Source organism: Lichenostomus cassidix, chromosome 10 (assembly GCF_008360975.1).
Source record: "Lichenostomus cassidix isolate B80296 chromosome 10, HeHo_3.0, whole genome shotgun sequence".
NCBI classification, from domain to species: Eukaryota; Metazoa; Chordata; class Aves; order Passeriformes; family Meliphagidae; genus Lichenostomus; species Lichenostomus cassidix.
This window is the reverse complement of record NC_139491.1, coordinates 17239703-17266609: the sequence shown is the minus strand read 5'-3', so window position 1 is coordinate 17266609 and position 26907 is coordinate 17239703. Positions and strand designations below refer to the sequence as shown.

Below are 26907 nucleotides of genomic sequence, written 5' to 3'. Positions count from 1 at the left end.
CCCGCCGCGCATCACGCGGGCGCGGCCGGGCCAATCGCGGCGGCGGGCGGCGCGCGCTGTAGTACTACGGGCCGGGAGGGGAGAGGCGCCCCCAGCCCCGCCCCCGCCGGGGCAGCGCCGCCGCGACCCCCGCGCCGGGCCGGGCCACGGGATCGCGCCGCTGCGACTGATCGCGACTGAGCGCCGCGCTCACCGTGCTCCCTTCCCTTCCGTAGAGGCCGGGATTACATAACGGCGCCGGAGCGAGCAGCTGCAGGATTACACCATGCGGATTAGGGATTACGTTGATTCAGCAGATTGTCCTGTGCATGTCTGAGAAAGATTACACCAGCAGAGTTAAGAATACCCGTTTGCTGTGGTAAGCCGTGGTTTAAGTAGAACAAATTAACTCAATACAAAATTAAAATGCACCAAAAAAAAAAAAAAAAAGAAAGAAAAAAGAGTAAACCACCCCATGGTTAAGAATCTGCTTTAAATGGACAAAATAAATGTGACAATGAAATTCAGATTTTGACAATTATCTCCCCTATGTTGTGGAACAGCTGCTGTTAGCAGCCACTAGCTATTACTGCTAAATGAATCTTTAAAAATTCAAATCAGTATTATGAAGACTAGTTACACTTAATTCCTGATGACTGCCGCGTAAAAGTAAATACCTAAACTCTTAGGTATACATTTTTAGTAACTGAAAATTATTTAAGTGGCACTGGTCTGTTTTATTATGTCACCATGTGCTAAACTGTCTCCTTGTATGTCAGCTTGTAATATGGATATTTTTCTCACTGAATCTGAGATTACTGACATTTGAGAGGTGACATTTTGATGGACACTACATCTGCCTCTGAGGTATGAATAAAAATTAACCACACAAAAACTTTAAGTTGCATTAATTTCAGTTGATTCCTTACAAGAGTTTAGGGATGAAACTTGGAAGCGAAAGTGCCACAGAATAAATCAGTGAGCACACAGAATGAAAGAATAGTGTTGTGGAGCTTTTTTTCCACGATTGATAGTGATTTTGTTTTAATGCAAGGGTCTTGTAAGATTTATTAATTTCCCTCACATAAGCACACACAAGTTGAGACTGGAATCTCTATCTCAAAATTACAAATCTGTAGAATGACTACAGTAGTTGCATTTGACAGAAGCCTCAACTTTGTAGCTTTGCCAGCAGTCCGTATGAATATCTCATACAATAGGACTGGGGTTTCAGATGGAATTTTGCAGTTGGTTGCAAGCTACTTAGGACATTTTGGCAATGGAAAGTTTTTGCTGAAATTCACCGTACTATCTCAAATTTCAATACCATGACATGAGTTTTACCCACTGTTTTAGTATATAATTAATCCTAGACATACTTTAGTGGATAAAAATAAAAGTGTAAACCTAAATTTTTGCTGTAGGCATTTCTGAGATAAGAGGACTCAGTCATTTGTTGTCATTTCAGAAAACTGCAATGGAAAGAATTTTGAACAACTGTTGTCAAAAAAATTAGTCTGTCAATCAAAGCACGTTGAGATGTATGAGCTATTTGTCATCTGCCTTTGCTTCCTGTCTTATGTTGGAATTTCCTGATATTGCGGCTATACTATCCTAAAAGAAACTTTCAGTGTGTAAATTTGAGTAAAACGTTGTTATGAAGATTTGTTATAACATCTGACCTGAAATTCTTCCTTATAGCGATCCTCATGTGTTTCAGGCAGTTTGATGGATGCCTGATGATTTCCTGGGCTCAGATCAGTTAGGAGCTTCAGACAGTTAGGGGATGAGAAGTTACACCTAGGTGAGAAAAAACAGACTCCTTTTAACAAGACTGCAAGACAGTTCCTGGCTCTTGGAGAAAGTAAGAGGTATAGACTATTGACTGCTTGTCAGATATCAAGGACATCTCAGAAGGCAGTTTATATTTAATCAGCCTACTAAGCAATTTAAAAAATGTTTCCCCTTTATTGTTTTCATGACACAAATACTTGAGCTCAATATTGGGGCAGAATGAAATTTTACCTTTTTTGATTTTTAGAAAGAATACATAATGCAGTAAAATCCCATTCTCAATTCTCTCCATACATCTTACAGCTGTAAGGTGCAACTTAATCTAAATGTACAAACAATGTATATTTGAAATAGCCACATGACTGAAACGATCTTTTTTAATTTGGGGGAGACTTTATATAGAGATTAATTAAAAAATGTTTGAATAGCAAAGATCCATAAACCGAAACCCAAATCATTATTCAGTGCTTGCTTTTTATCTGCCTGTGCTCATTAAGACTTACTGGTACTGTGGATGTTTAGGCCAAGTAACCAGTAAAAGTACACAAAACCAAGAGGCAACAGAGATTCGGATTTAAATATATGGGGAGTAAAGCACACAGGTTCATTCAAAGACAAATCTAATGATTTCAAGGCTTGTTCCAATATTTCTCAGTATACACAGGTGACCTAACTTTAATATATAAACATTTCAAACAATGCATTACTATTATTAATATTACTTTAGGTGACAAAGATGAGGGCAAAAGGGTAGAACTGATAAGACGGTTTTTCAACAAGCTGGCACAGACCAAAATAGTCTGTGTTTTAAATTTCAGATTAAAATACTCTTAACTGGATACACAAAGTAACCTTTCAAGAACTCCCAAGATTCATGGAAGATGACCATTTGAGCCCTCATACAATTGGATTGTTAGTTTCTGTGAGCACAGGCTACATCTGCATCTTAGAGGAAGACTCAGTTTGGAAATTCCAAGGAAGGTGCACAGATGATCTTTGTATATCTAATATGAACTCAGTGCACAAACAGGTATAAGCAAGGTAGAATGGAATTTAGCAACAATTTCTGCTGTAGTATTTACTTTTCTTTAAATACATCATCTTATTTTCTAATGAGATAGAGTCCAATTTATTCTTTTTAGAACACTGATACATACTTGAACTTCTGTGCAGTGTGCAACGTCTCAGAGAAAAACATCTATTTCTCAATACATTATTACCGAATAATGTATTTTTCAGTCTTAAAAAAAAAAGTCAAAAGTGTGAATGCTATCAGCAACATCTCCTGCAAAAATAATCTTTAGACACAAACTGATACTTAGAACATTAAAAATAGTGTTATGCATACACACAGACATCCTCCTGGATTGATGAGGAAGTATTTTCACTCCCTCCCTTTGCCCCTATTTCCCTGAGTATGAAAGCAACAAAGTTTGAAAATAAATAATTAGTAGTCCCACAGCTTTCCTCAAGCTGTCTTGCTCTCTGCACTCAGCTTATAAACAATTTGTCGTACATGGAACAATTAGTCCTAGTCCAAAGAGCTGATGAGTTGCATAGCACATCCATTTAACACACTGATGCAGTAGAAAACCATCAGCTTTCCCTAAGGGATTTTCTGCCAGATCACTGGATTTAAGCATCTTCTGAAAGTTAAACTTACATCAGGAGCAGCACCAGAGATAGCGAGGTGCACACTGGCAATAAGATGAAGGAAAGGAGATGTGAGATCTCCTTTTTGCAGTAGCAAAACTCAAGTTATTTTGTCAATTCAAGGATTCATATCCTAATTAAATCTGGCACAGGAGCTTGTCTGAAATACAGGTTATATATCCTGTTTATATTTTCTGTTACAAGAACTGTTGGATATTATACAATTTTGTGGAGCTTTCTGTGAAAAGGGAAGCTAAATGAACAAGGACTGCTTGCTCGCTCCAATAAAACACAAATTTAAATCACATTTTTGATGCCAGTGTAAAACATATGTGTGAAACAATTTATATGTACTACATTATGTGAGTATTTTGAATTCAGCAATAGTACAGGTAACCCTAGAAAAATGTGCAAGTGATCCTGTGAGCATAACGGGGTGTTACCTTATTCTGTACTTGGCCCCTGTACTCATGTTTGTCTTTGTTGTAACCTCACCCACACTGCACTATATGTAAATTTGAAACCTTTTTCACAGCACATAGAGAATCCAGATCTTGATTGCTAGAAAAATGGATCGCCAGGATGATTTATTTCTTTTAAAAACAGGATTTTAGTTCTGAAGTGACTCCTATTCATTTGTTTATTCATGCCACACGCTATGTTAATTGTTCTCGGTTCTGTACACAGAGCAAAGTGTACCTGTGAGCCAGCTCAAGAGGACGCCTTTGGGTGGGGACCTTGCTGTTACAGCTCAGTATCACAAGGAACTGCCATTTCAGATTTTCCTGTATGGACAGGACACTTAAAAAGCTAAAGAAGCCACCTGAAGTCCCATGAAAACCAGAACTATCTACTTATAAAGTAAGTACAAATGCATTATAACTTTTGAAATAAGTCCACAGAAAGTCAGCTTTCTGTTAGTTAAAGCTGAAGTATAGGCAATTATTTATCATAAAGCTGATACTTTATTTTATTTGATCATGTAATGGGGAAAAAAATCTTTCTTCCAATATAGGACAGTTTGCTTAAATATTTATTTTATGTACACTTTGAAGTATAATTAAGAAAGAAACACCCAGCATGAAAAAATAAGATGATCTATTATGTTAGACTTGTTCAGTAACCTATTTGGTACAGTAAACCTTGACTATATCTAACATGAAAATAGAATATAACAAGGTTGGATGGTTATAGAGTTGGCATGTCTACAGAATAAGTTTCTTTTAGCAATGTCAAGTGAACATTGGTTTCTGTCCAGGCAGAGAGTTTCTATTGTAGATTTTAAAAATCATTACACAAGTTCTGGTAAATTCACAGTCTGTATTACTAATTTCACCTGACATCCAGACATTAGAAACACTCCAGTGAAACACACGTTTGCTCAGAAACACGACAAATTGGAAAGTCCTTGTTTGTGGAATGCAAGAATTCTAGCATCAAGATCTTACCTGAGTAATTAGCAGCCTGAGAAATTGCTCAATTGTGTGCACTGCCTTTCAAGGTGCAAGTGTCAATCTAATTAGCTAGCCAGAATCAATCAGATTGCCTAAATGCATCAGGTAGTTCATTTCTGAATAGGCATGGCAGTTTGAAAAAAGCATTCATTGTTTAAACATGCTTTAGTGTGAATTTAGTTTTACTCTGCCTTCAGGGATTCACTGAACTTGACAGCAGACTTGAATGTTTGCCATTAACTGTGAATTAATGGAACTTACATATAACAGTACATTACTGTCAAAGTGCAACAGATGTCTTAGCAGCAACACTGAAAGTTACATTCCAATAGCTATTTCTTCAGGGGAAAAAGACACCAGGTTTAAAAATTACATGCTTAATTTACATGTTTGTCTTCAGGTGCCGTTGCCTCTGACCAAGAACAAAAGTTGTTGTCGGAATAATATGCGAACAGGTAATTTCTTCCAAGTCTTTACTTGGATACATACACCTATATGATTAGAAATCGTTAAAATTGTATTGATTTTGATCGCTGCCACTGGGATTGTCACAACTGCTCTGCAGAGCTGCCATCCCTCACTAGAGTTTACCAGCCAGTGGTACAAATTCTGTAAGGAGCTGTTAGCTTTGATCAATCCTAATATTTCACAGTTTGTGATTGATTAGCATGCAGTCCAAAGTTGCTTACAAGTGAGGAAGCATGCATCGGCCCCCTTTTGTCTTCTGTCAACATTTCCCACTCCTCTCTCTTCCTTTTTTGTGTTAGCAGATTTCAGTATTAGACAGTATTTTACCCCCTCTGTACTAGGCAAGACAGCTGAGTCAACATGTGGACTATCAAGGCTGGCTTGGTTCTTTGGGGGTTAAGATGGTGTTGAGCCTGCATTTGTTTTCTTTTTAATAGCTAGGGCAGTCAGGTTGCAAAAGTTTAAATTCAAACAGACCAGATAGTTTAGGGATACAGCACTATACCAGCTACTAGGAAGAAAAATGAACTCTATCCGAGCTGAGGACACATGCGTGTCCTCAAAAAGAATAATTAAGAATAAGTGTATTTAGAGGCTGCTATTGCCTTAGTCAGTTTTAAATATTCACAGTCTAGCATTAGAAAGACCAACCTCGTTTTATTCCTCTTCACTTCTTCCACTAAAATCCCAACTTTTTTAAAAAGTAACTTTTCTGTCCTAGTTCTCTTTAATCTCTCACAGAGAAGGGGGTATCAAAATACATACATATGTATTATGTGCAACATACACTGGTAGAGTTCTGTTAATTTAAAAGCTAAATCTTTTGTATTTTTTTAATTGCCCATCATCACTTGACTTGTTAAACTTTTCTATCTTGATTATGGAGTCTGACTGTAGTATACATTTGACTTTCAAAGCATACAATTTGCATTTTTAGATTAATATAATATATTGACTTACCTCATGAAAAATCATAACACATTCACCAATGCTAATGTAATTGGGTTTTGGCTTGTATTGAACCCCTTCTGATTCTCCAGTATACTCTTTTGCATCATTGGCTGTAGATTTAAAGGCATAAACTGGTGCTTTCACACTTTCTTTTCTATAAATGTAGAACTGTATCTCTAAAATTTGCTTCAAGCTACTGCATTTCAATACAGTAGGTGTGCAGTACAATAATACCTATTTTTGTGTTGTAGCAAATTACCATTTGTTAGTAATATTTTTTCCTAGTGTTAAAGCTTCCTGAATTTTCTTTTATTGTCTTCCATAATTCTAACATCTACTTTATGTTGTATTGCTCTGATACTTTTACTAATTAGTAGCAAAGTACTAATATACAAAACAACTAAAGAAATGCACAACTGGATGGAAAATGGGGCACCTGATCTAGATGGACATGGAGGTTTCCTAAAGTTTCTCATAACTGGTAAAATTAAGGTTACCATTTTTCCCTCAGTATTGGAAAAAAAGTCTATCTCTAGAAAGAAATAGCCTATAGAAAAATTGTCTGTAATTACAATCAAAAAGGTTTCAAAGGCATCCTAGGCACTTTTTGTTCCCTCTTTCCACCTCTCCCATTTTTCTCTAATAGACCTAAGAGAAAGTGCCTGAGGTATTTTGCCAGAACAGAAATGTCTGGTTGGGCTGCAGAGCTGGTCCTTAATACAAAGATCACACCTGAACAGTGATCATTCTCCCAAATGTTCCAAGGCCTGAATGACTCGAGGCATTTAGCTTTCTTCAGTACTCTGCCACTATGCCAGTGTGAGACAGGTCTATTTCTGCATGTAGATGAAGAAAAGAAATAGAACCATAAGGCAGGATTTTAAGGAGGTTAGCAAATTCTCATGAGAATTTCTTTGAAACCTTTCCATGAGCTGTTCAAAAGGATTTTTCTGCGGGGCCTACCTTCTATCATCTTACTTTTCCACCTGGTAGAATTTCAACAGTTAAATCCTCAGACAAGAGAGTTGAGAGCAGGTCAAAACTGAGAGTTTTGTTTTTCTCACTTGCTTCTTAAAATTCTATAGATATTCCGATACACTGTTGATGTGTTCAGTGCCCTCTCATCATTTAAAGAAGGATATAGCTTTCAACTGAATTACAGTCTCAAAGGAGGTCCACCGTTACGTTTGAACAGACTAAAATCAAATAACATGTAGTTCTTGTTTAAAAACCTCCTTGTTTTTCTCCTGTTCCCATTTTATTCCGATTGCAATTGTACTGTTACCCATACAAACTAATTTAAAAAACTGTTCAATAGCGAACTTGTAGGAAATGAATTGCCAGTAGACAAGCACAGAAAGCTTCAGAGTTAAAACAAATCTCCATTTAACTTCTAACAAGGTAGGACAAAACACACATTTCTGTGCAACAAGGTCAAACATGAACAATCTTTCCAGCCTTTCTTCTCCCCTCCTCCAGCTTCCTAATTTATCTGCACACAGGCAAGAAGGTCCAGTCACCATTTGGATGCTGGCACTTTGATAACAGGAACATGAAACTGAATTCCTGGTGGGCCCTGGGGTATATCTGCCTTCATCTTAAAATAATGTAAGGACTTTACTCATACTTCTACATCAATATGCTGTCATAGAAATGGAAGAATGTAGGAAAAAAAGGGAGAGTGAAATTGCTAGAGCTGGCCTAGAGGATAGCAGGATGCACAGTGGTTTTGTTGCACAGAGGTAGAAGTAGCTGAGCATTTCTGCCACTCTTAGAAAAGCCAGGCTTATTTTAGGTAGAAAGCTGTAGAAGCTCTCTCTAGGGTAGAACATCTTATGGCCATGAGTCTCACTTTTTTTCCTGCAGGAATAAAGGGGAACCCTAACTCTTTTTCTTGAAGGACAAATAAGAAAACTAAAATCTTGATTCCTCTTAATTCTATATTATGTACAGAACATGTCTTCTGTATATAAATAGAGACACAGCAGAATTCTTATTTTCAGAACTTCTGGGAGAAATAACAGCAAGAACACCTAAAGTGTGAGGTAACACATGATTCTCACCCTTGTGATGTCAGAAGACTGCTCTATTTTTGTTTTGATTGAGATACCGTGGTTTCATAATATGGACAAAATATATAAAAATATATATGCATATCTATAAAATGAGTTACTGATGCATTAAATGTGTCATAAATATATTCAGTCCAACTTCCAAATTTAGACTACTTTCAGAAAGAGTGAAGTGGTACAGTTAGATATGCTTTTTAAATATAAAATGGACAAGTGCTGCTAGAAGTGCCAACATTAGTGTTCTGTATTAGAATGCCTAATTATGTTTAACACATTAACAATTAATCTAAGAAGCCTATTGAGTTAGGAAAAAGCCTCTTTGAGCTCTTTGGAAATTATGTTGTAGCCAGCAATCCTCTACTTAAGTGACTGTTTGCAGTCTGTCTCCTGGTTTGGTCATTGAGAATTGGGGTGGGAAAACCCCAATGGTGGTGTGCTGGTGTACTGTGAGTCAGCTTTAATGCAGCCTGGAGCAGTCTCAGTATGTCCTGGCCCACACCTGAGACTATTCTGGGTACATCTGTACTGACTGACTCTCTTGCAGGAGCTAGTTAAGCTAAAGATAGTTTGTGCCACTGGAACAGGACAAACCAGACTTCACAGAGGTCATTATGTGAATCACTGTACTCACTATGGTGAGTGGTCATGAAAAGCAAAGGAAGTAATAGAGAATTCAGAAGTTCCTCTCACTGCAAGAGAAAGTTTGATTTGTTCATCTAATTTAGGTGTTTCATGTCTGATAAAGGTGATAAATTGGTGATCTTTTCTGCATATTGTTACATGAAACAGGTCTGCAAAATAGTGCTCTATGTTGCTGAGCTGGAAGGCAAGACTTACACCTTCTTTATTCATAGGGTGGTTTTGTTTGTGTGGTGGTTTATTTTGGTGGATTTTAGTTTTGAAGTCTCTGTTTTTCTCAGTGTTTGTTTTGGTCTTATTTTTAAGATCATGAAGAACTCTGTGGCACCAGTTATGGATCTTTTTGTCTAAATGGAGGGATTTGTTATATGATTCCTACTGTATCCAGTCCATTCTGCAGGTCAGTGAAACTAAAGTTTGTGTGTTTAAGTATTGGACAGTAGCTGTTTAAAGACTATTTCTTCATTTTGTTTCTTTAAATCACTGCTAAAGCATTATCTAAAAGAAAATACCTATTACTTAGCATAGCTTACAGAGACATGACAGTATGAGAAAAATAAATGTGTATACTTGGTTTATACTTGCTTGGCAGGTGCAACAGTATTCAGTTACGTATGCATTCAGGATGATATCTATATTTAGAGCCACTCTTCCTCATTACAATACAGAAAGAACAAAATACCCTTTGCCTCATGGAATATAGATTATGGGAAAGGCATTCACAAAGGCAAAGTACATTCCCAGTTTTTCTTACAAATTAATTATATTGCAAAAAATTTTGAAACATAACATGGCCTGACCTGAACAAAATGCAGAGACACAAAAAATAATGTAAAGGGCAGAAAAAAGAATGTAATTCAAAACTTACTGTGTTCTCCAAATCTTGCTGAAATACTCATAGAGCAGCTTTATAGTGACAGCCAAAAACTACTTGATAAAAAAATATCAAGGCAGCAAATACAGGTACTTCTTACACCACTCCATAACAGAACGATTCTTCTTTTTGAAGTCCATGTAGCAAACTGGAAAAGAAGCACTTCCTGCTTTTGCATGTGGACACATTTCCTGCAGAAATACTGCCCTATCTTTTTATTCTTTCATTTACCAAGACATAAGATGCTAAATAAAACTCTCACTTTTCATGGTTCTGCATCTGAGTTATCATTCATCAAAATAAAATATGGTTGATTTAATGGGTTTTCTTAACCAAAAAAGGACATTCAGACAAATATTACATACACTTAAGGATATTATCTTCTTTTCTTCCATGGCAACTTTTGTTCCCTCTTCCATCTTGACCTATCACTAATGATAACTGGATAAAACAGATGAAGAAGGAAACAAAGTCTTTTCCCAGATGCCTAATTAAAATATTACTTTCTTCTGTTTGGGACAGTTCAATTTAAATAGTTGAACTCAAGCATGTAAACTCATTTAGTTAGACAGGGAGAAAAGAGGCAGTTTTGTGGTAAATGCTCATTGAAAAATATACACAGCATATAATTGTCATTGTTCAGTGTCACAATGAATCAGATCCAGAAGTGAGATTAAAGCTCTGAAGTGCTGTATGATGATTATTTATTCTAACTGCTAAACCTTGCAAGCTTATGCAATATAAAATGAATACTACACACACAAAAAGTAAAACATTTTGAAATATGTGTTGGGTTTTTTCCAGAAGGAATCCCGTATTATTGTACATAAATGAAAAATGAATGGGTAAACTAAATAGCAGCAGTTACACAATTTCAAAGCACCCTCTCAACTACTGCTAGATTGTAACAAGGAAGATGTGTTTGATGCAATAACTACAAATATGAAGTAACAAATGCTTAGAACAATTCATTCTTCAGGAGCACAAACTAGTCAGCATAGATAATTTCCATTTTAAGAGCTCCAAATGAAGAAATTTTCAGTTCAGGTACCATGGGATTTTATAATCTGTTAAAGCAGAAAAGTAACATCTTAAGAGCATTTCCTTTATACTGAAGCAATCTTATTGCATTTAAATTATCAACTATTTTTTTCTGTATCTAGTGGTTGATTATGAAGTTAGATGGGTTTAAATAGCAGCATTCTATTTAAGCACATCCTCATTCTAAGCATGTTCCTTAATCAGTCAGAGAAGGCTAATTATAGATGAGAAAGGTTTTGTTTACACACAGATATCTTAGTAATCAGCAGTGATGTGAATAGAAACAACAGAAAAAATGCATCACTATTCAGCAGAATTCAGAAAATATTTGGTGCTTTGGAACTTCATGACTGGCATCATCACACAGTTGCACAGTTTCTTTGATGAAGGTTTCTGCCAAAACCCACCCAAAACTCCCCAGTGTTCTCAAATTATCATCTCTCACTGAAAGAAAACTCTAATCACCTTTAGAATCCAAGGCTGAATGGTTGTTAATAAAAAGGGGGAGATGGAGAAAGAACAGACTAACAAACTGTAAAAATGCCTTAAAACACATTTGCCTTGACATGGTACTTAGTTACATCAATGTGTTGTGCTGAGCGGAGTTAGTCCAGATTACTGATGGAACATGATTGGAAGTAATTTCTCCACGTAACTAAGAAAAATGCATCATTCTTTAGAAACATGTGTTTTGTAGCATGATAACAAATTAAGAGCTGCTGTTTACCTTTGGCATTCCAGTTATTTTTATCATTCAGAAATGGATATATACAAGGTAGAGATTTAATAGTAAGAAAACATTAGTTGACCTCCTTCCAGGTGCAACAGTAGCAGATTTTAAATACAGCTGATGTGCTAAAACATGAAGTTGCTCAGCTGCCATCTTCCCTCGTTGCTTTCATAACAATGAGTTAATGTTCTGAGCAGCAAAAGGCACACCTGTCACCATAAACCAGATGAGCTTCAAACCCAGCAACACTCAAATGCACTAAATAAAAAGGCAGCAGGACAGAGAAGGATGGAAAAGCAGCTGCCTCAGGTGTACCATAAAACAGGAGGCTGAAAGCTGTTTGCCTCAGCACCTGATGCACAGCTGTCCTATAATCCCTAATTAATGCACTGCAGAACTGAGTGAAGATTTTGGTTTCTGAGGGGAAGCTCTGGTACTCCCATTCTTTCTTAAACTTGGCAGATTTCTGAGAGCATTCTTTCTGTAGCTCAAGCAAAATACAGATGGTATAAGACTGCGCAAACACAGCTCCTCTGCTTCGGAGGGCAGTGCACACAGAAATTAAGAGTGAATGCCCTCCTTTTGGGAAAGGGATTGTACTCTGCAGAGGAGCAAGTACTGCAAAAGACACGCACATCTTGCAATTCTCCCTGGAATTCCTGTGTATCTTTCAAGGATATCTCTACTTTTCCCCTCTTTTGCTTCTATCCTAATGGAATCTCTCCTGCACCTTTTCTATGCTAATCCCATAAATCCCATGCAAATTCCTTCTATAATTTTCTGTATACCCCTTGCCTGGCTCTCTGCGAAGGGCCCTTCATTCCCAGTTTCAGACATCCCCACAAGTTATACACTTCCTGTGCTATCAGCCTTCAGAATATGCACCCTGCAACTTGCCAGGGAAGGGTTTCCCACTCTTGTGGGCTTTTCTTCTTTCTCTGCCTCCAAAAATACACATTCATGTACCCCAGGTTCTTCTGAAAACAAACTGTCCAATTAGTATTTTTCAATTCTGCTTTTAGCTTGAAAGATAGCAACAGAAGTTAGAATACCCACCAAAAGTATAGCTAAAAAGAGTCAATAATTAAGGTTTATTTTTAATGGGACATAAAATATAAAATGTAACACTATCTTATATGTTTGAAAACTATTAGCAATTAGAATATAACTGCCAGATATGGAAAAGCTTGCCATATAAACACATACCTAAGGGAGTTTTAGGGAGGAATAACCCATTCTTTCAACTTCTCTTCAGTAGGAACATTTTATTTTATTCTCTATGTATAACATTTTATTCTCTATGTATAACATTCTCTATGCATAGCATTTTATTTTATTCTCTATGTATAACATAGAGATATTATTTATTTATTTTATTCTCTATGTATAACAGTTTAGAAACTACTCTAAATGCAGAACTTTTAAAAAAGTTAGATGTGCAATTAACTTTGCCATTGCTTATTGACTTTGGCTTTAAATTCTTTTTTCATACTTACTAGATGTTCTTAGAGTGTATGGATTAGGACAACTTTTAAGAGTGTGCTACAGACTGAAGATTACAATGATCTTGAAATTATCAGCTATGTAATCTGAATTGCATTGACAAGTGGATAATTTCTCAGCTTTTTCTGCTTAAAGCTTTGTATTTACATGCAAGTAGTTTTTATACCAAGAAGTATGCAAGATTTTCCTGACTAAAGGAAGTCTAAACTGAAAGCTGAAGTCAACACCCTTATAATGCAAAGCAGTGAGAATCTGTATGCATATTTGACTCAAATTCTACTTTCACAGTCAGTCAGGTACTTCCTTATAATGTCCACCCTTAAGTCTGGCAAAGAAAGAAACTTTATCTTCTTACTGAATGACAGCACCATAGGATAACTTGCACTGTCCCACACACAACATCTGAAAGGAGACAGCAGTAATGCCTGTGTTATTGCAAGGCTGTTATGCTTATGTTTTAGTTACTAATCAGATTGTAAAGGATCAATGTAATTGCAGACCTGCTGGTCATCTCCTGACATCTTATCCAATGCAGTCTATTTCCTTCCACCTTGTATTGATGCTGACATGATTAACATCCTATGCTGAAAGATTCTGTGGATTTCTTTACATCTGCTGGTGTTTTGTCTGGAGCTCCTATAGTACGTTTGTATACAACAGTTAAGGCTGGCTCATCTCATCTGACAAGAGGTGTGGGTGTGTGTGCATGCATGTGCAGGCATCTAGGAAAGCAGAAATCTGGATACTATCTGAAAATTGGAGGTTTTAGTCAGATTTTCCTCAAATATTGAGGGCTGCTGCCTTTCAACTCCGATTGAATTAGAAATTCTAATTTCTTAAGAGGAGGAAAGACCTTTTTTTCCATTTTAAAAATCAACTTTGGAATGCTGCATAGTAGGAGGATTAAAGGCGGCACAGGACATGTGCAGAAAGGGGTAGGTTAACAGCATGTAGATTATTTGCAACAGCAACACCTGGCCCAGTAAACACAAACTCAGTGGGTGTAACTCCCCCTTACTACAGCCTGCACCAGTCTTCTCTGGGTTTTGCCCCAATGCATTCAAGTGCAGGTACACCAGTGCCTGCCATGTCAACAACTGCCCTTAACATGGGCTCTACTTTTAAGCATCCATTATAAACAAAATAAACTATGAGTTGTTAGTAGCTTCTAAGGCTGTGTACAGTAAGACTGACAGCCCCTAGGAGACACTGTATAGACACCATCATTCTGGGTTATGTTCACAGCCCACAGCCTTGTTAGAGACTGTTTCTGTCTTGCAGTCACTGCATATGTAATTCCTGTGAAATTATTAGAGCTCTGCTAGTGCAACAGGATAAGGAGGTCTTCTGAGTGCATTCCACTGCTAATTCCTGAAGTCTGCTTAGTTTCCTTCTCACCTATTTTAGCAAAGGACTTGCAGAAGAAACCTTTCTTGGTTGTCTTAAATCATCACTTCTTCTATCTTTAATGTAGGCTTTCACCTATTTGAACACCGGGACATGTGACTTCATAAAAGCTTGTTCAAGCCAACATTTGAACATCTGGATTTTCAGAAATGCCCTAACTGTAGCACAGCTTGTTGCTAGGGTCACATTAGCTATAATTCTATTATTTAAATGTAACCTGGAGATACATCATCTTAATTTTCCTATTTCTATGAAAACCTGAATAATTTTTAGGTTACATGACAGCGTTTTCTACATGGCATGGAATCACTTTCAGCAAGTGTGTTAACATGTCACCCTAGAGAAAGTAGATGGGTAGTTTTGTAATCTCTAATGCACTGCTCACAGTTAAACAGGTACTATCAACATAGCTAACTGTTTTTGTTACAACCAGGCACAATGTTTATGTTTTGCATGTGCTTTTTTAGTATAGGTTTTTTTCTCTTTGCTATAACCTTGGATTCATACTACTGTACCATTCCCCTTACCATCTTAGGCCTTCAAGCTCTTTTTCCTCCTAAGGACTTGTGACTACCTTAAGCATCTGGTTTTGTTTTCTATTTAGTAGGAAGTGCTACAATCTCAGTGACCTTTTTGCTATGCTGTCAACACATTCCCAGTTTTTTCCCATGGTCTTTTGCAGAACACAAATACAGCCTCCATGCACTGTTCACACTAACTCACTCTACTGTATCCCAACAGTTCACTAACCCTCACCTTTACCTGATCCTGTGTGCAACTCTCTACAGCTATTACTGTCTTTTCTTCCTCCTGCTTCATTTTGCTCTTTAGGCTACTGACTTACTCCCTTTGCACTCATTCTTTAGAACTTTTCCATGAGCCTTAATTTGATGCCAAAACCTATTTTTTTTCTTCCTGTATCATTTTAGCTCTGCATTATTCTCCAGTTTTCATTGCTATTCAAGAATACTCCTATGAATTTCTTATTCCATTTTCTGTCCCTGTTACTCTATTCAGCTCTCCAAAGCATTTCTCTCTCACTTGCTAGAGAACAATGCCCCACTCAAACTACACTTCTATTCTTAAAGTATTCTACAGTATTTCAGAAATAGGCCACTGAAAAGCCACTACACTTACAATAAATATCTGGAACATTATCTCAAGCAATCAGAGCAGTCTGCCTACCCTTGCTTCTTCCAGCAGTGAAACATCATGACTTTGAAAAGTCTCAGACTGTCCTTAGTAAATGGTGTCTGTTTGATCAGTTGCAAAGCTTTAATATATGACGATGATTAGATGTCTTTTTTTAGTGTCTAAATCTTCCATTATATTTCCAAAGACAAAGAATTAAAATAAAAGGGCAGTAAGTGTTTGTGCAGTGGTTTAGGCCAGCAGTACTGAAATACTGGTCCATAATCTACAGAAAGTGTAGTGGGAGTCACATCAGGCATCATGTCAGAAAACTCACAGATCCTTTGGTCTTAGTTAGATATGTTAAATATTCTTCTTTTTTGGCAGTTCCTCCCCGCTCCACCTTCTTATCCCTCATCTGAAATTATACCTTGCAGCTGCCAATGGCAGTAGAGAACTTCAAGTATGTTGCAGAGTTTAGCCCATTTTTCTCAGCTGGAGCCTGAAATTGCTTATGTCACAGATTATTATGACTTCAGTGCCAGAAATAGCAAGAAGGAGCAAGATCTTTAGTAATACAAATAGAGAGAAGCAAATTTACATATATAAAAAATACACGCAGAATGTAGATATTGAAAGAAGTGCTTGCCATTTTCTGTAATGAAATCAATTCCTTAAGAATACTTAGCAGAATAAGTGCAAAATACATAAAAAATGAAGATCAGTTTTGCTTTAACCTACCTATTTTTGACTAAATACATCAATTACTAATCAATTAATTTTATTTATTTTTAATAAAACATCATACCATTTTACCATGGTAAAATACCACATTTTATTTTGATCCTTTCTTCAGAAGAAGTTTTTAGAAGCTCAATGCATAAATAAGCATAGTAGAGAAGACTTTTACCTAGGTTTCTTGAAGATTGGGTTATTCACGAAGCATGTAACATGTTCTGGCATTAATTATTATACTGCATAAACTACTTCTGCAATTTAAGATGTACTGTGTCTCAATAAATCCCTATTTCCTTGATCTCTTTAGCTGACAGTACTAGCTCTTCAACAAAGGAAGCTAGAAAGTTACCTGAAATGCAGAAAAGAAAGCATGACTACTGTGTGAGAACTAGTGGGATGATGCAGTTAACACTAAAGAAGTAGGCTTAATAAATTAAATCCATCAGTGATTAATATATTAATATATAGAAGCAGTATGAATCAGAATGTAAACTTGAAGCCCAACATGTCTTTGTTCCAGAAATATGAGGTGAGAAGAAATTCTGTAAGAAAACTTGCTGTGAAGCAAATATAACCTTTGAATTATGTAATAAAAACGTTCCCTATCCAGAAAAAGCCTTTGTGCTTTTCCTATTGAATGACAAGTTACCGTCTAATCCAACTACAACTTGGTTTCCCAGGTGTATTGAGAATTACACAGGAGCTCGTTGTGAGGAAGTTCTGCTGCCCAACATCAAGTCCCAAACAAAAGGTGACCTGTTTGCAGCTTTCTTGGCTTCACTTCTTCTTCTAGGAGTTCTTGTAATTGGAGCATTCTACTTCCTTTGCAGGTAAAAGTGATTGATAAGGCTGAAGCTATTCAATCAAGTAGAAATTTCTTCTGGTAATCATGTACTAATTAATTGAATGTAAAAGTATGTAATGAATTATCCATAAGGTTATATGGTTATTCAACATAATGAATGTGGATGTCTCAACTTGTTGCTTGTAATATTTACTTCCCAGCTTGAAGTTTTCTCAGTGTGATTTCTAAGCTATTACTTACAGTTATACACATAGCACACCCATATCTGAGATTTTACAGTCTAGCTAGAGTTAGTGCTAACATTTTTAAACATTAGTCTACCTTATGTTGTCCAAAGACTGAGAAGTAGAAGTAAATTAACAAAATGCTTAGGGATCAGAAACTGTTCCTACTGAATAGGCAACAAAAGCAACTGGTGCCATTAGCTCCTAATTCCTCTACCACTCCTGGTCTAAAAAGGAAAACTAAGAATGAAATTGAAGAATACTTCCAGTCAGATGTTTACTAGCATTTAAGACAAATCAGAGAGCTAACTAATTTGTCCAGGATGATCCATGTTTGATCAGAAGGAAGATGTCAGTGCTAGACAGCAAGTGCTGCAGGGTTGGTTTTAGTAGCATTTTAGGCATATTAGGACTTGGAATGGAAACACATAAGCAGTTACTAGGATTGAGGCAACTATTTGATGCTGTACATGTATCAGTACACTTATACCAAACCCAAACAAAGTTCTTATCTTCATCTGTAATGCAAGTCAACTTCCTATGTCCACTCTTTATTTTCAGAGTACAGCACTTTTTATAAGAACTCATTTTGTCATATACCATTAATATGTGTTTATGCATGTCTATGACTCTGTAAGGCAACTTACAGCCCCTGTAACTCTTTGCCATCACAGACTTGCAGCCTCTGCCCTTTTCTCCTATACTGCATTTCTCCTTGGTTATGATAACACCAAAGGTTATTGCAATTCTGTTCTTTGTGCTCCCATGGTCACATTGCCAAATCAACCTTTCTGATCTGTGCCTTTCAATGAACGACCTTTGGAATAGCTGGTCTAGTTTTACCTCAGCTGCTGTCATGGAAACCCACTGAATGCCAGTTTCTCCCACAGCTGAATGTATTTAGAAGCGATAGAGAGCATTTGATAAAACAGTTGGTATAAAAAAACCTCTTGTTGTAAAGGATACCCCCCCACCTTAGCAATTTTAGTTCAATTAATCCTGCTTAGACATGGAATGCCACAGCAATTTTTCACTAAAGAATATTTTCAAATGACTATAAAGTTATTAGAACAGAAAACTAACTTAGGAAAAATTCATTCAAGTCTCATAGAGAGACAATATTTCTTTAGAAGTAAGTAAAATTGTCTCTGAGAAAAAGAACAAAGGTCTTTAAAGAGTAGTGTGTTAAAAGATTCCTTTTCTCTCACATAAAGTAAAATTAGGGGAAAGCTGGAGACAATCTATTGAGTTTTATGGTCAAAGTATAGAAGCTTAGAGTGACAGGTCTGTGTAAGCTCTTTCATTAGATAGTTGGAACCTCAATTTGTCTTTACTCAAGCTTTACCTAACTGGCAGAACAAGTAGTAGTGCCTTTTTATTAGCACAATAACAAGAGCAACATCTCAGTCATAACATAGTTGCCCTTGAACCCTATTTTACATACCAGACTAGCTTGGGAAAGCTCATAAAACCATTATCAACTTCTTTAGTATGGATAAAAGAACCTAACTGGCTAGAAATTGTCTTGTCTTACCTTTACACTTCAGAGGCTGATGTAGGATAATCATCTGCTAGAGAACTCATCTATAAATGAAACACTTTACATCTGTAAGTCCTTATCTCTTGGCTGAAGCAACCAACACGAGTCGTCTCAAGAGGATACTTTAATCTACTCCCCTCTTTCCAGCTGAGTGAATGAGGATTATTGCTAACAGCTGTCATTAATCTAAACTTTTTTTTCCTCAAACTTCATCTATTACCTGTATCTTAGAAGAGGGTGGAACTAGGGTTTATAAGGGTTAGCTGAGGTTGCATCATCTTTGACTTGGCCCTCCTGACAGGATATATTAAATTTAAAATGTTAAGAGAAATACTGTGCTAAATTTCCACTATTCCACTTTATTGACAAAGACATTTGATCCGCAATCAGGAAGCAAAGTTTTTCCCCTGTTACTGTGTTAGGAAGCATTTCCATGGCTCTTTCAGCAGAGGGTTCTAGTAGGGTTTTAGTAGAAACAGTAATGTAATCTGGAGGGATGCAGAAGAGCAGATACTAATTGAAGTTCAGGACAAGGAAATTGAATTCCTAAAATTATACATAAAATCTTTTGGAATATAGGAATTTAGTGCTCTATTTTCTTGTCCACATCATCACCTGTACCTCCCTTGCTTTCCAAGTTTTCTTCATCTCAGGCTACTTGGGGCAGATTTGAGGACCAAGCATGTGCAAGTGCATTTAATGCTTCCTAGAAACAAATCCATTCAACATACAAGGGTGGAGAGAAAGGGTTTCATTGCTTTGCTTATGAAACTAAATCATAACTAAACAGTGAAAATAATCCATAAAAGACTTGGGCTGCATATGAAAGCTCTGGGTGAACAGTGGGGAATAATTCTCCTTTTACATTTAGCTGAGTCATCACGTTTTTATCAGCTGATGATTTATTTTTTCCAATCTGCAGGGTGCATGGAGGCAGGGCAAATGCAGATCTAGCTGCTCTCCATCTTGAAACAACACCCCCACCCTCCCCAACAAACAGTACTGATAAAGCTTGTCCTTCTGACATGGGCAAAACAGCAAAGTGTACAAAAATCCCTGCTATTACACTGGTACTGAGGAACAAATGGCATATTTTGCTTCCAGCAATTCACCTGTCAGACCAGGTCCATCTGGTCTTCTTCCTCCAGAAACATATTGTACGAGGGTTACTGGAAGAAGAATAACAAAGGTAGCTGATGAGAATAGATGCCACATGAGCCAGCTTTTCTTTAAAAGGAACAGAGAAGCCTAAATACCACACATATAGCTCAGAGGAACAGAATAAACTCCAGGGAAAAGTCAAATAAATCTGCAATTCATTTCTATATTTCATCGTAAGTGCATGCTGAAATGCCAAATTACCTGTAAGGTAAGTGTAATATTGATGAACAGGAACTCAGCCAGCCTAAACAGCAGGGTCTAGCAATAAACCCACTTAAGCTGTCCAAGACAACAGACTTTGTGGAGGTGTTACATCACCACAGGACACAAACTGGACAGAACAGAGAATAGCTCATGACTTTTCTCAAGAGAGCAGATGTCTGATTACTATTACAAGAAAGGGAGCTAGACAGCAAGTGATCAGCTCCATTTTCAAGATTTGCTTCTCCTCAACAAACTGTAGAAAAATTCACATCATTTCCAAACATTAAGAGAATCTATGATAAATAATTATGTGCTATTTACTAATTGCTTAAATAAAGACCTAAGAAATCAGACAAACAGGAACATTACCTTCAGGAGAGAAGCCATGTAGTTCCAAGTGCTGTACTGGTCTCTGATCTCTGTTCTTCCTCAAATATATGCTTCTCAGAAACACTGAGTATTAATTAGAAATTAACTGCAGAAGATCCATGTCACTTTTTTCAATGGAAACATCATTCAATTAATTTATCTCTTCCCTGAAAACTTTTTTCACTCTGTGTATTTTTTTCTCTCTCTCTGCTGTCTCTTTTTTGTTTCTTATGGTCAGGAAAGTTTCCATTCCAAGGACAAGTTCTTCAGAGTGTGGTGCCAACCTAGTTGAAACTACAAGCAGCAATGGCTGCAACAGTAAGTAGAGTATAAAATTAGACAACTGGACTCCACAAGGAGTGTGGGGGAGGAAATTTTTGTTAATTAAAGGCATGTGTTTTGTTTATTTTTCAGAAATAACAACAGCGTAAAGCGTTAGAGTGGAAGAATGGTGAAGAAACAGCATGCAGAGCAACCCTAAGAATCTAAGTTGTAGAGGGTGACGTGGTAAGCAAGATGAGAGAATAAAGTTGACCGAAATAGGAGGCTTACATATTGGAGGACTACAGCTAAGACATTAACAGTTGCACTTAATGGAGTTTCTGTGTATTTTTAAAGCTGTATCAATTATACAGAAATCACTATAATTTATGTTTGAATTCTGTGAGATTTTTTATGGTTTTCAATAATGCACAGGTAGATGCCTGAGATAATTTGGGTTTTACTACATGGGACATACATAAAATACTTTTTTTTTTCCACTGCACAGAGAATATGAGATATCACAGGGTTTTAGAGTGAGGTGATATTATGAATTTTTGATAGAGGTTTTTCATTTTTCACAGGATTGCCCCAGAGGAGCTGAAGACTCTCTTGATTCAATAATTTCAAAATTTATACTTGTGATACATGTACAGAATTTGGCTTGTTTCAGATACCTTTACCAGATGTAGGGGAAAAAAGTACCTTTCTCCCAGCTAATACTTACCTTTTTTTTTTTTTTTAATTGTAAGACAACATCAGGGCAAAGCACCACTGGTAATTTATTGACCAGCTTCCTGGCACACAATTTTAATTCAAATTAAAGGGAAATATTAAGAGATTGATAATGGTTAAAAAAGTTTTTTAGGCAGAGTATTTACCCTCTGGTTGTTATACATCCCTAATATTAAGCAAGACATCCTTCTTGATGGTTTTTAATTTCATCTGGCTTTCTTCTGAAAATCTCACTACTGAGGCAAATTTAAACCTTACCTTAAATGTTCCAGTTGGTATTTCAGATAGCAGAAGTCAGGAATTTTGTTCATCAGGTCAATTTGTAACACAAAGTATTATCTAGACAGGTGTCTTGGCTGAAAAAGTGCTGCCCTCTCCAAAGATTTATTTCTTTTATTCACATAAGCATCTGTTGAATACAGTAACACACTATATACCACACTTTGGTCTCTTACAGGATTCTCTTATTCAGACAAAGAGAGGCCACATGCCATGGTCTATGTCTTTTCTGCCTTCACAACACAAAGAGAATTTCTGGTTAGTCAGAGGCATAGAAAATGTGAACTGAACAATTTTCTTTTCAACTTACTGCTAGCACTTGAGGCTGAAACCAGCAAAAATTGGATAGGTTTCCATAATAGCACATTACCAAGCAGGTCATTATATGGGATTTATAACATCGTATTGAAGGGAAGATTAGTTGAGAAAACTTCATTAATTGAAAGGAGAGAAAATGCAGAACAGGGATTTCTTATCTCTGAGATAAACAATCTGGAGGGAAGTAAAAACATAGGTGCAGAGAAAACGTTGAATAAGCTCCTATTCCTGGGATATCTACTACATACTCCAGTGTCAGAAAAAAATATGTGTACTTTGTATCAATGTAGACAAAAGCACAGGGGGCCAGAGAAGAAAAGGCACATGGGAACAGTGTATAAGGTAAGAAGTCAAAGAGAAAATGATGTTACAATGGCTACTAGAACACAAACAAGAAAAATTTCATTACCTTCTGGAAACTCATATCAGAGAAGTGAGAGTCCAAGTTAGTGCTCAGCATGTGAAAGGAGAGTCTGAGGGCACCACACTGAGGACCTGATCCAGAGATTAAGTTATATGAAGCACTAAAAGATCTCTTTCTCCCCAGATTAACCAATCTTATCTTATTTTCTGGACTTCAGATCTTCAGCAGATAAATTGAAAGGAGCTGATACTACTGTTTTAAAGGCTAGGAAGGATAAAAGTTATTTTTCATCACAGGCCATCATTGTACAGAGAGCTCAGGTGATGTGTAGCAGTACTGACAGCTACATCAGAATCAGTATTATCTCAAGTACTTTGCACAGTCTCAGTGAAAATTTACCAGAGACGACTGTTGTTAGATAACCTTGCTATGTTATTAATCATGGGACAGTCAGACTTACAGTTTGGAATACTATCTCCACTGAAGAAGGAAAAGGCTTGTGGTCATCTTAAGTAGCAATTCAGGAAGGAAATACTAATAGAAGATACAAGCAATAAATGGACAGAATTTGTTCTGTATAAATTCCTAGAATCCTTTTAGCTTTCTAGACAGACATGGAATAGTTATTCATTGTTACTGAGCTTGTTTGCATTATTTGGGAAACAATCTGTAGAAAAAGTGAGGCTGAATAAACTAATGCCATGTTTAAATACAAACAAGCTGATGTATGAAATAGTGTTACCTATGAAGAAAATGCTGTTAGCAAGTCTAGACTGCCTCAAACCCATTGCATTTTGGCTTCTAAAATTATTTCAGTTCACAAACTTTGTAACTACGCTGTTCAGATCAAAATGAGATCAGGTCATTTTAAGGTTGTCAAATGCCACAAAAAGTACAGGGAAGCCAACATTACATATAATTTAATAAAACAGCGCAACACTCTTTACCAATGCTTGCTGACAAAATTAAGGAAGTAGTTCTGTGAGCAATAAAGTTAAGGAAACTCCAGTTCCAATTGATCCAATCTTGTGGTTGGAGTCCCTGGAGTCTAAAAAATTATTACATGTTTATGAAAGGGTGAGTAACAAGGGCTTTCTCTTGTCTGACTCCCATTTTCATGAAACAGAAGCTCTCATATCTTTGAAATTACCCCTCCACCAGCTGAAAGGTTATGTAAGGAAGAAACTGGAAAAGACTAATTTCCTAAGAAACTCCACTACAGTGATTACACAAGAGTCTATTATAGTGTTATGGCAAAAATTCTTTTATACCTGAAGATCATGTTATCCTTCCAGAACCTTGTAGTAAAAGTCTCTTCATAACGTATTGGAAAAACCTTTTGATCACTTGCAGAACTGACAGCCATTAGCAGAAAATCTCTTTATAGACCTATAAAGACCTATGTAAGAGTTGCTTACATGTTACTCAGTATGTAATTCGTTTTCGTTAACAGCCCAAATGTACAAATGTTTCAAAGAAAGTGAGGATTTCTCTGTGCTGCAGTCTTTTGATTTAGAATGTCAAATCTTAAGCAGGAAAACTAACAGGAAGTCTCTTTGGCAGCACTCCCAAGTTTAAAGGTATTTTCAGTGTTGTACAACACCTTCAAAATTTACTGCACTAAAAGAAAACATTCTCCTGCTGGCCCTGCATTTTTTAAGAGCTGTAGAGAGGTTCTGCTTGTGTAACTCAGTTATTTGAAAATGGAAAGCCAAGAAGAAATGTGGGATAGAACTTGTAACAACAGAAATGGTCCTTATTCTGTGTAACATTATCTGCTTATGCTTATCCAAGTGTGTTCTTGTTCTCCTGGTGACTGTAACCTGTTCAACATAATCTCTATGTAATGCGAGAGATCCATTTCTGATAGCAGAGCACCAATACAAACTCTGTGAAATACCAAGTCAGGCTGCTGCTCAGTTCCATCCTTGAGACTGATACTCCACAAAACCTTTCAGAAGGAAGCATTTCAAGTGCTAGATAAGGTCATGTGAACAGAACCTACAGCTGTAGAACCTGAAATAACAAGCAGATACTGCTATTTTCATCCCCCAAATTAAAGCAACAACCAATTTTTAACACTTCTCAATGCACCTCTATGTCAGTTTCTGTAGCATTTGAAAACTCTCAGTGTACACTAAAAGAGAATGTTTTAAAATTAACATTTCATCTAGCACTTTTGTGCAGGCAAACGATGGGCTGTAAAAATGTACGTAAGCGTTCACTGGTAGCGTTAAGAGGGCTGGGTCACTTCAATCTATGTTGTTTGTTCTCCATCACAGAATTTGCTGCTCTTTCAAACCATTCAGTCATTTTCACTGGTTCTGAAGATTCTAGAAGAGTTCCTCTTTTAAGGGGGTTATTATTTACTGTCACTGTTGCTATATTGACAACTCAGCTGAGTTTTTTTTAAAAAAAGCTGTTTCTAACTCTTATAGCTGTGAAAATTTATCATGGAAAGGTGACATGACCTGCCTCTGACTCACTGATGTGAATCTCTGAAACATTTATCTTGAGAATTTTGTGTTACCTGCTAATCTCAGTGAAGATCTACCTGTGAAATGTAATGATGACAATTTAAACATTTCATTTTAAAAACATTTAGAAGCACAAATCCCAAAGATTTGGGAATAAGTTTTTTTTCTCCTAAAATAGCAAAGCACTTGGAAAAAACATTCTATTTCTCTAATAATTCTAAGTATCCAGGTGATAGCACTTCTAAATAATCCAAACACTTGTCTTACGCATTTCCTTTGAGTTTCCAATTTCTCACTGTAGCTGTATGTTCTCTTAAGAAAAATACCCTACATTGTTCTGAGGTGCTGGTAGGCATAAAATAATCAGTAAAAAGGCCCTACAATGTTTAAACTTGTATTTGTTTGACCTAAAACAGTAGTACAGGACCAATGCACAGCACCACCAGAGGTGAGCTTGGTTTACCTTGCTGTACTCCTTGGAGCCTGTAGTCCACAACACCCTCAGGGCTAATGTGGAGTCCTTCTGAAACAGCCTCTTCTGGAGCCTGTGTCTGGCTGAGAAATGGGCTTAGCAACAAGAAAAAATTCAGATGATAATTAGACTCCAACAACTGTGTTACCTGTGTTTGTGTGCAGAAAACAACTGCTGTATTAAGATTAAATGTATTTTAGAGATCCACCACAGATTCATAAAGTAAAAAAAAAAAAAATCTTCTCCACAATGTAGTAATGAAAAATAATCAGATAGTGGAGAAAATCCTTACTTTCTTAGTGTTTGCAAAGTGCTCAGAGACTATATTATAAAAGAACCTATAAAAGACCATTTAACTGTACACTTAATGATCTTTGTAACTTCTAACTATGCAAACTTCTATACCTCAAATGTTATTTTTCTGTATCATTCTGTTGAGTAAAACAGAAATAGGCATCTGCACAACAAATGTTTTCTGCTTGTTCTATCACTGGGCTAAACACCAGAAAACTTAATTCCAGTTTCTGACACAAAAGCTAAGAACCACCACCAGAGTTATTTCTAGTAGAAGGAAATTCTCCATTTTTAAAAAGAAAAATATAAACCTAAGAGGGGTAAGGACAGTGACTAAGTTTTGAGGTAAATTTTTAACTAAAAGTTAATCCAGAATCACATGTAACTATTTGTTCATAAAAATTTTGCTCCTCTTTATCAAATTATTCTTACTTTATTACAACTGCATGTTACAGAAACATCCTATAATGAGGAGACTTTTGGATAGTAACTTTAAAATAAAAGTTGCAGTAATAGCTTAATGTTTGGTAGTTGCTATTTTGGTTGTGCAAGTACAAGGTTATACGTCACACTGCTTGCCTATTACTTGTATTTTTGAAACCTACAGATCAGTTAACTGAATGATGCATTAAGAACAAATGTGTAGCAAAACATTCACATCCAAAATGTTGGGAAAAATGACATCTTTACTTTTTGTTAGCAAAACTATCACTCCTCCCTGCAGGTCTTGTGACTTTGCAAGTCTTACTTTTTTCACAACAAAACCAAACTCCAGTTGTGGTCATTTAGGGATTCTGTTCTCTTGTTGGAAACCTATTACTGTCAGCACTGTAACTGCAGATAAACCTTGTCTTCAGGTATCTTTAGAGCAGTCCTGCTATTCACATTTGCCTCAAGTGCTGAATACTCGTTTAACTAACTTTGCGCACTTTAAAACCTTGTGGTTACGTATTTTGAGTGACACAAGTAT

The 26907-nt window shown here is 36.6% G+C and overlaps 1 protein-coding gene across 2 annotated transcripts; it reads left to right on the top strand.

The window, feature by feature from the left end:
• The first annotated feature begins 67 nt into the window (after positions 1-67).
• NRG4 (neuregulin 4) lies at positions 68-26458 on the top strand. Of its 2 annotated transcripts, XR_014854351.1 has the most exons (8): positions 68-358; positions 4114-4287; positions 5281-5335; positions 9317-9410; positions 17115-17264; positions 20976-21055; positions 21152-21244; positions 21583-26458. XR_014854351.1 is itself a non-coding variant. In XM_085070945.1 (7 exons), the coding sequence occupies exons 3-7, from the start codon at positions 5326-5328 to the stop codon at positions 21166-21168; spliced, it is 351 nt and encodes a 116-aa protein (XP_084927071.1). In that variant the 5' UTR covers positions 70-358; positions 4114-4287; positions 5281-5325; the 3' UTR covers positions 21169-21384. The 2 variants fall into 2 exon arrangements, 1 of the variants encoding a protein (XP_084927071.1); XM_085070945.1 differs by lacking the exon at positions 21583-26458 and having other exon boundaries at positions 70-358; positions 21152-21384.
• The last annotated feature ends 449 nt before the right edge of the window (positions 26459-26907 follow it).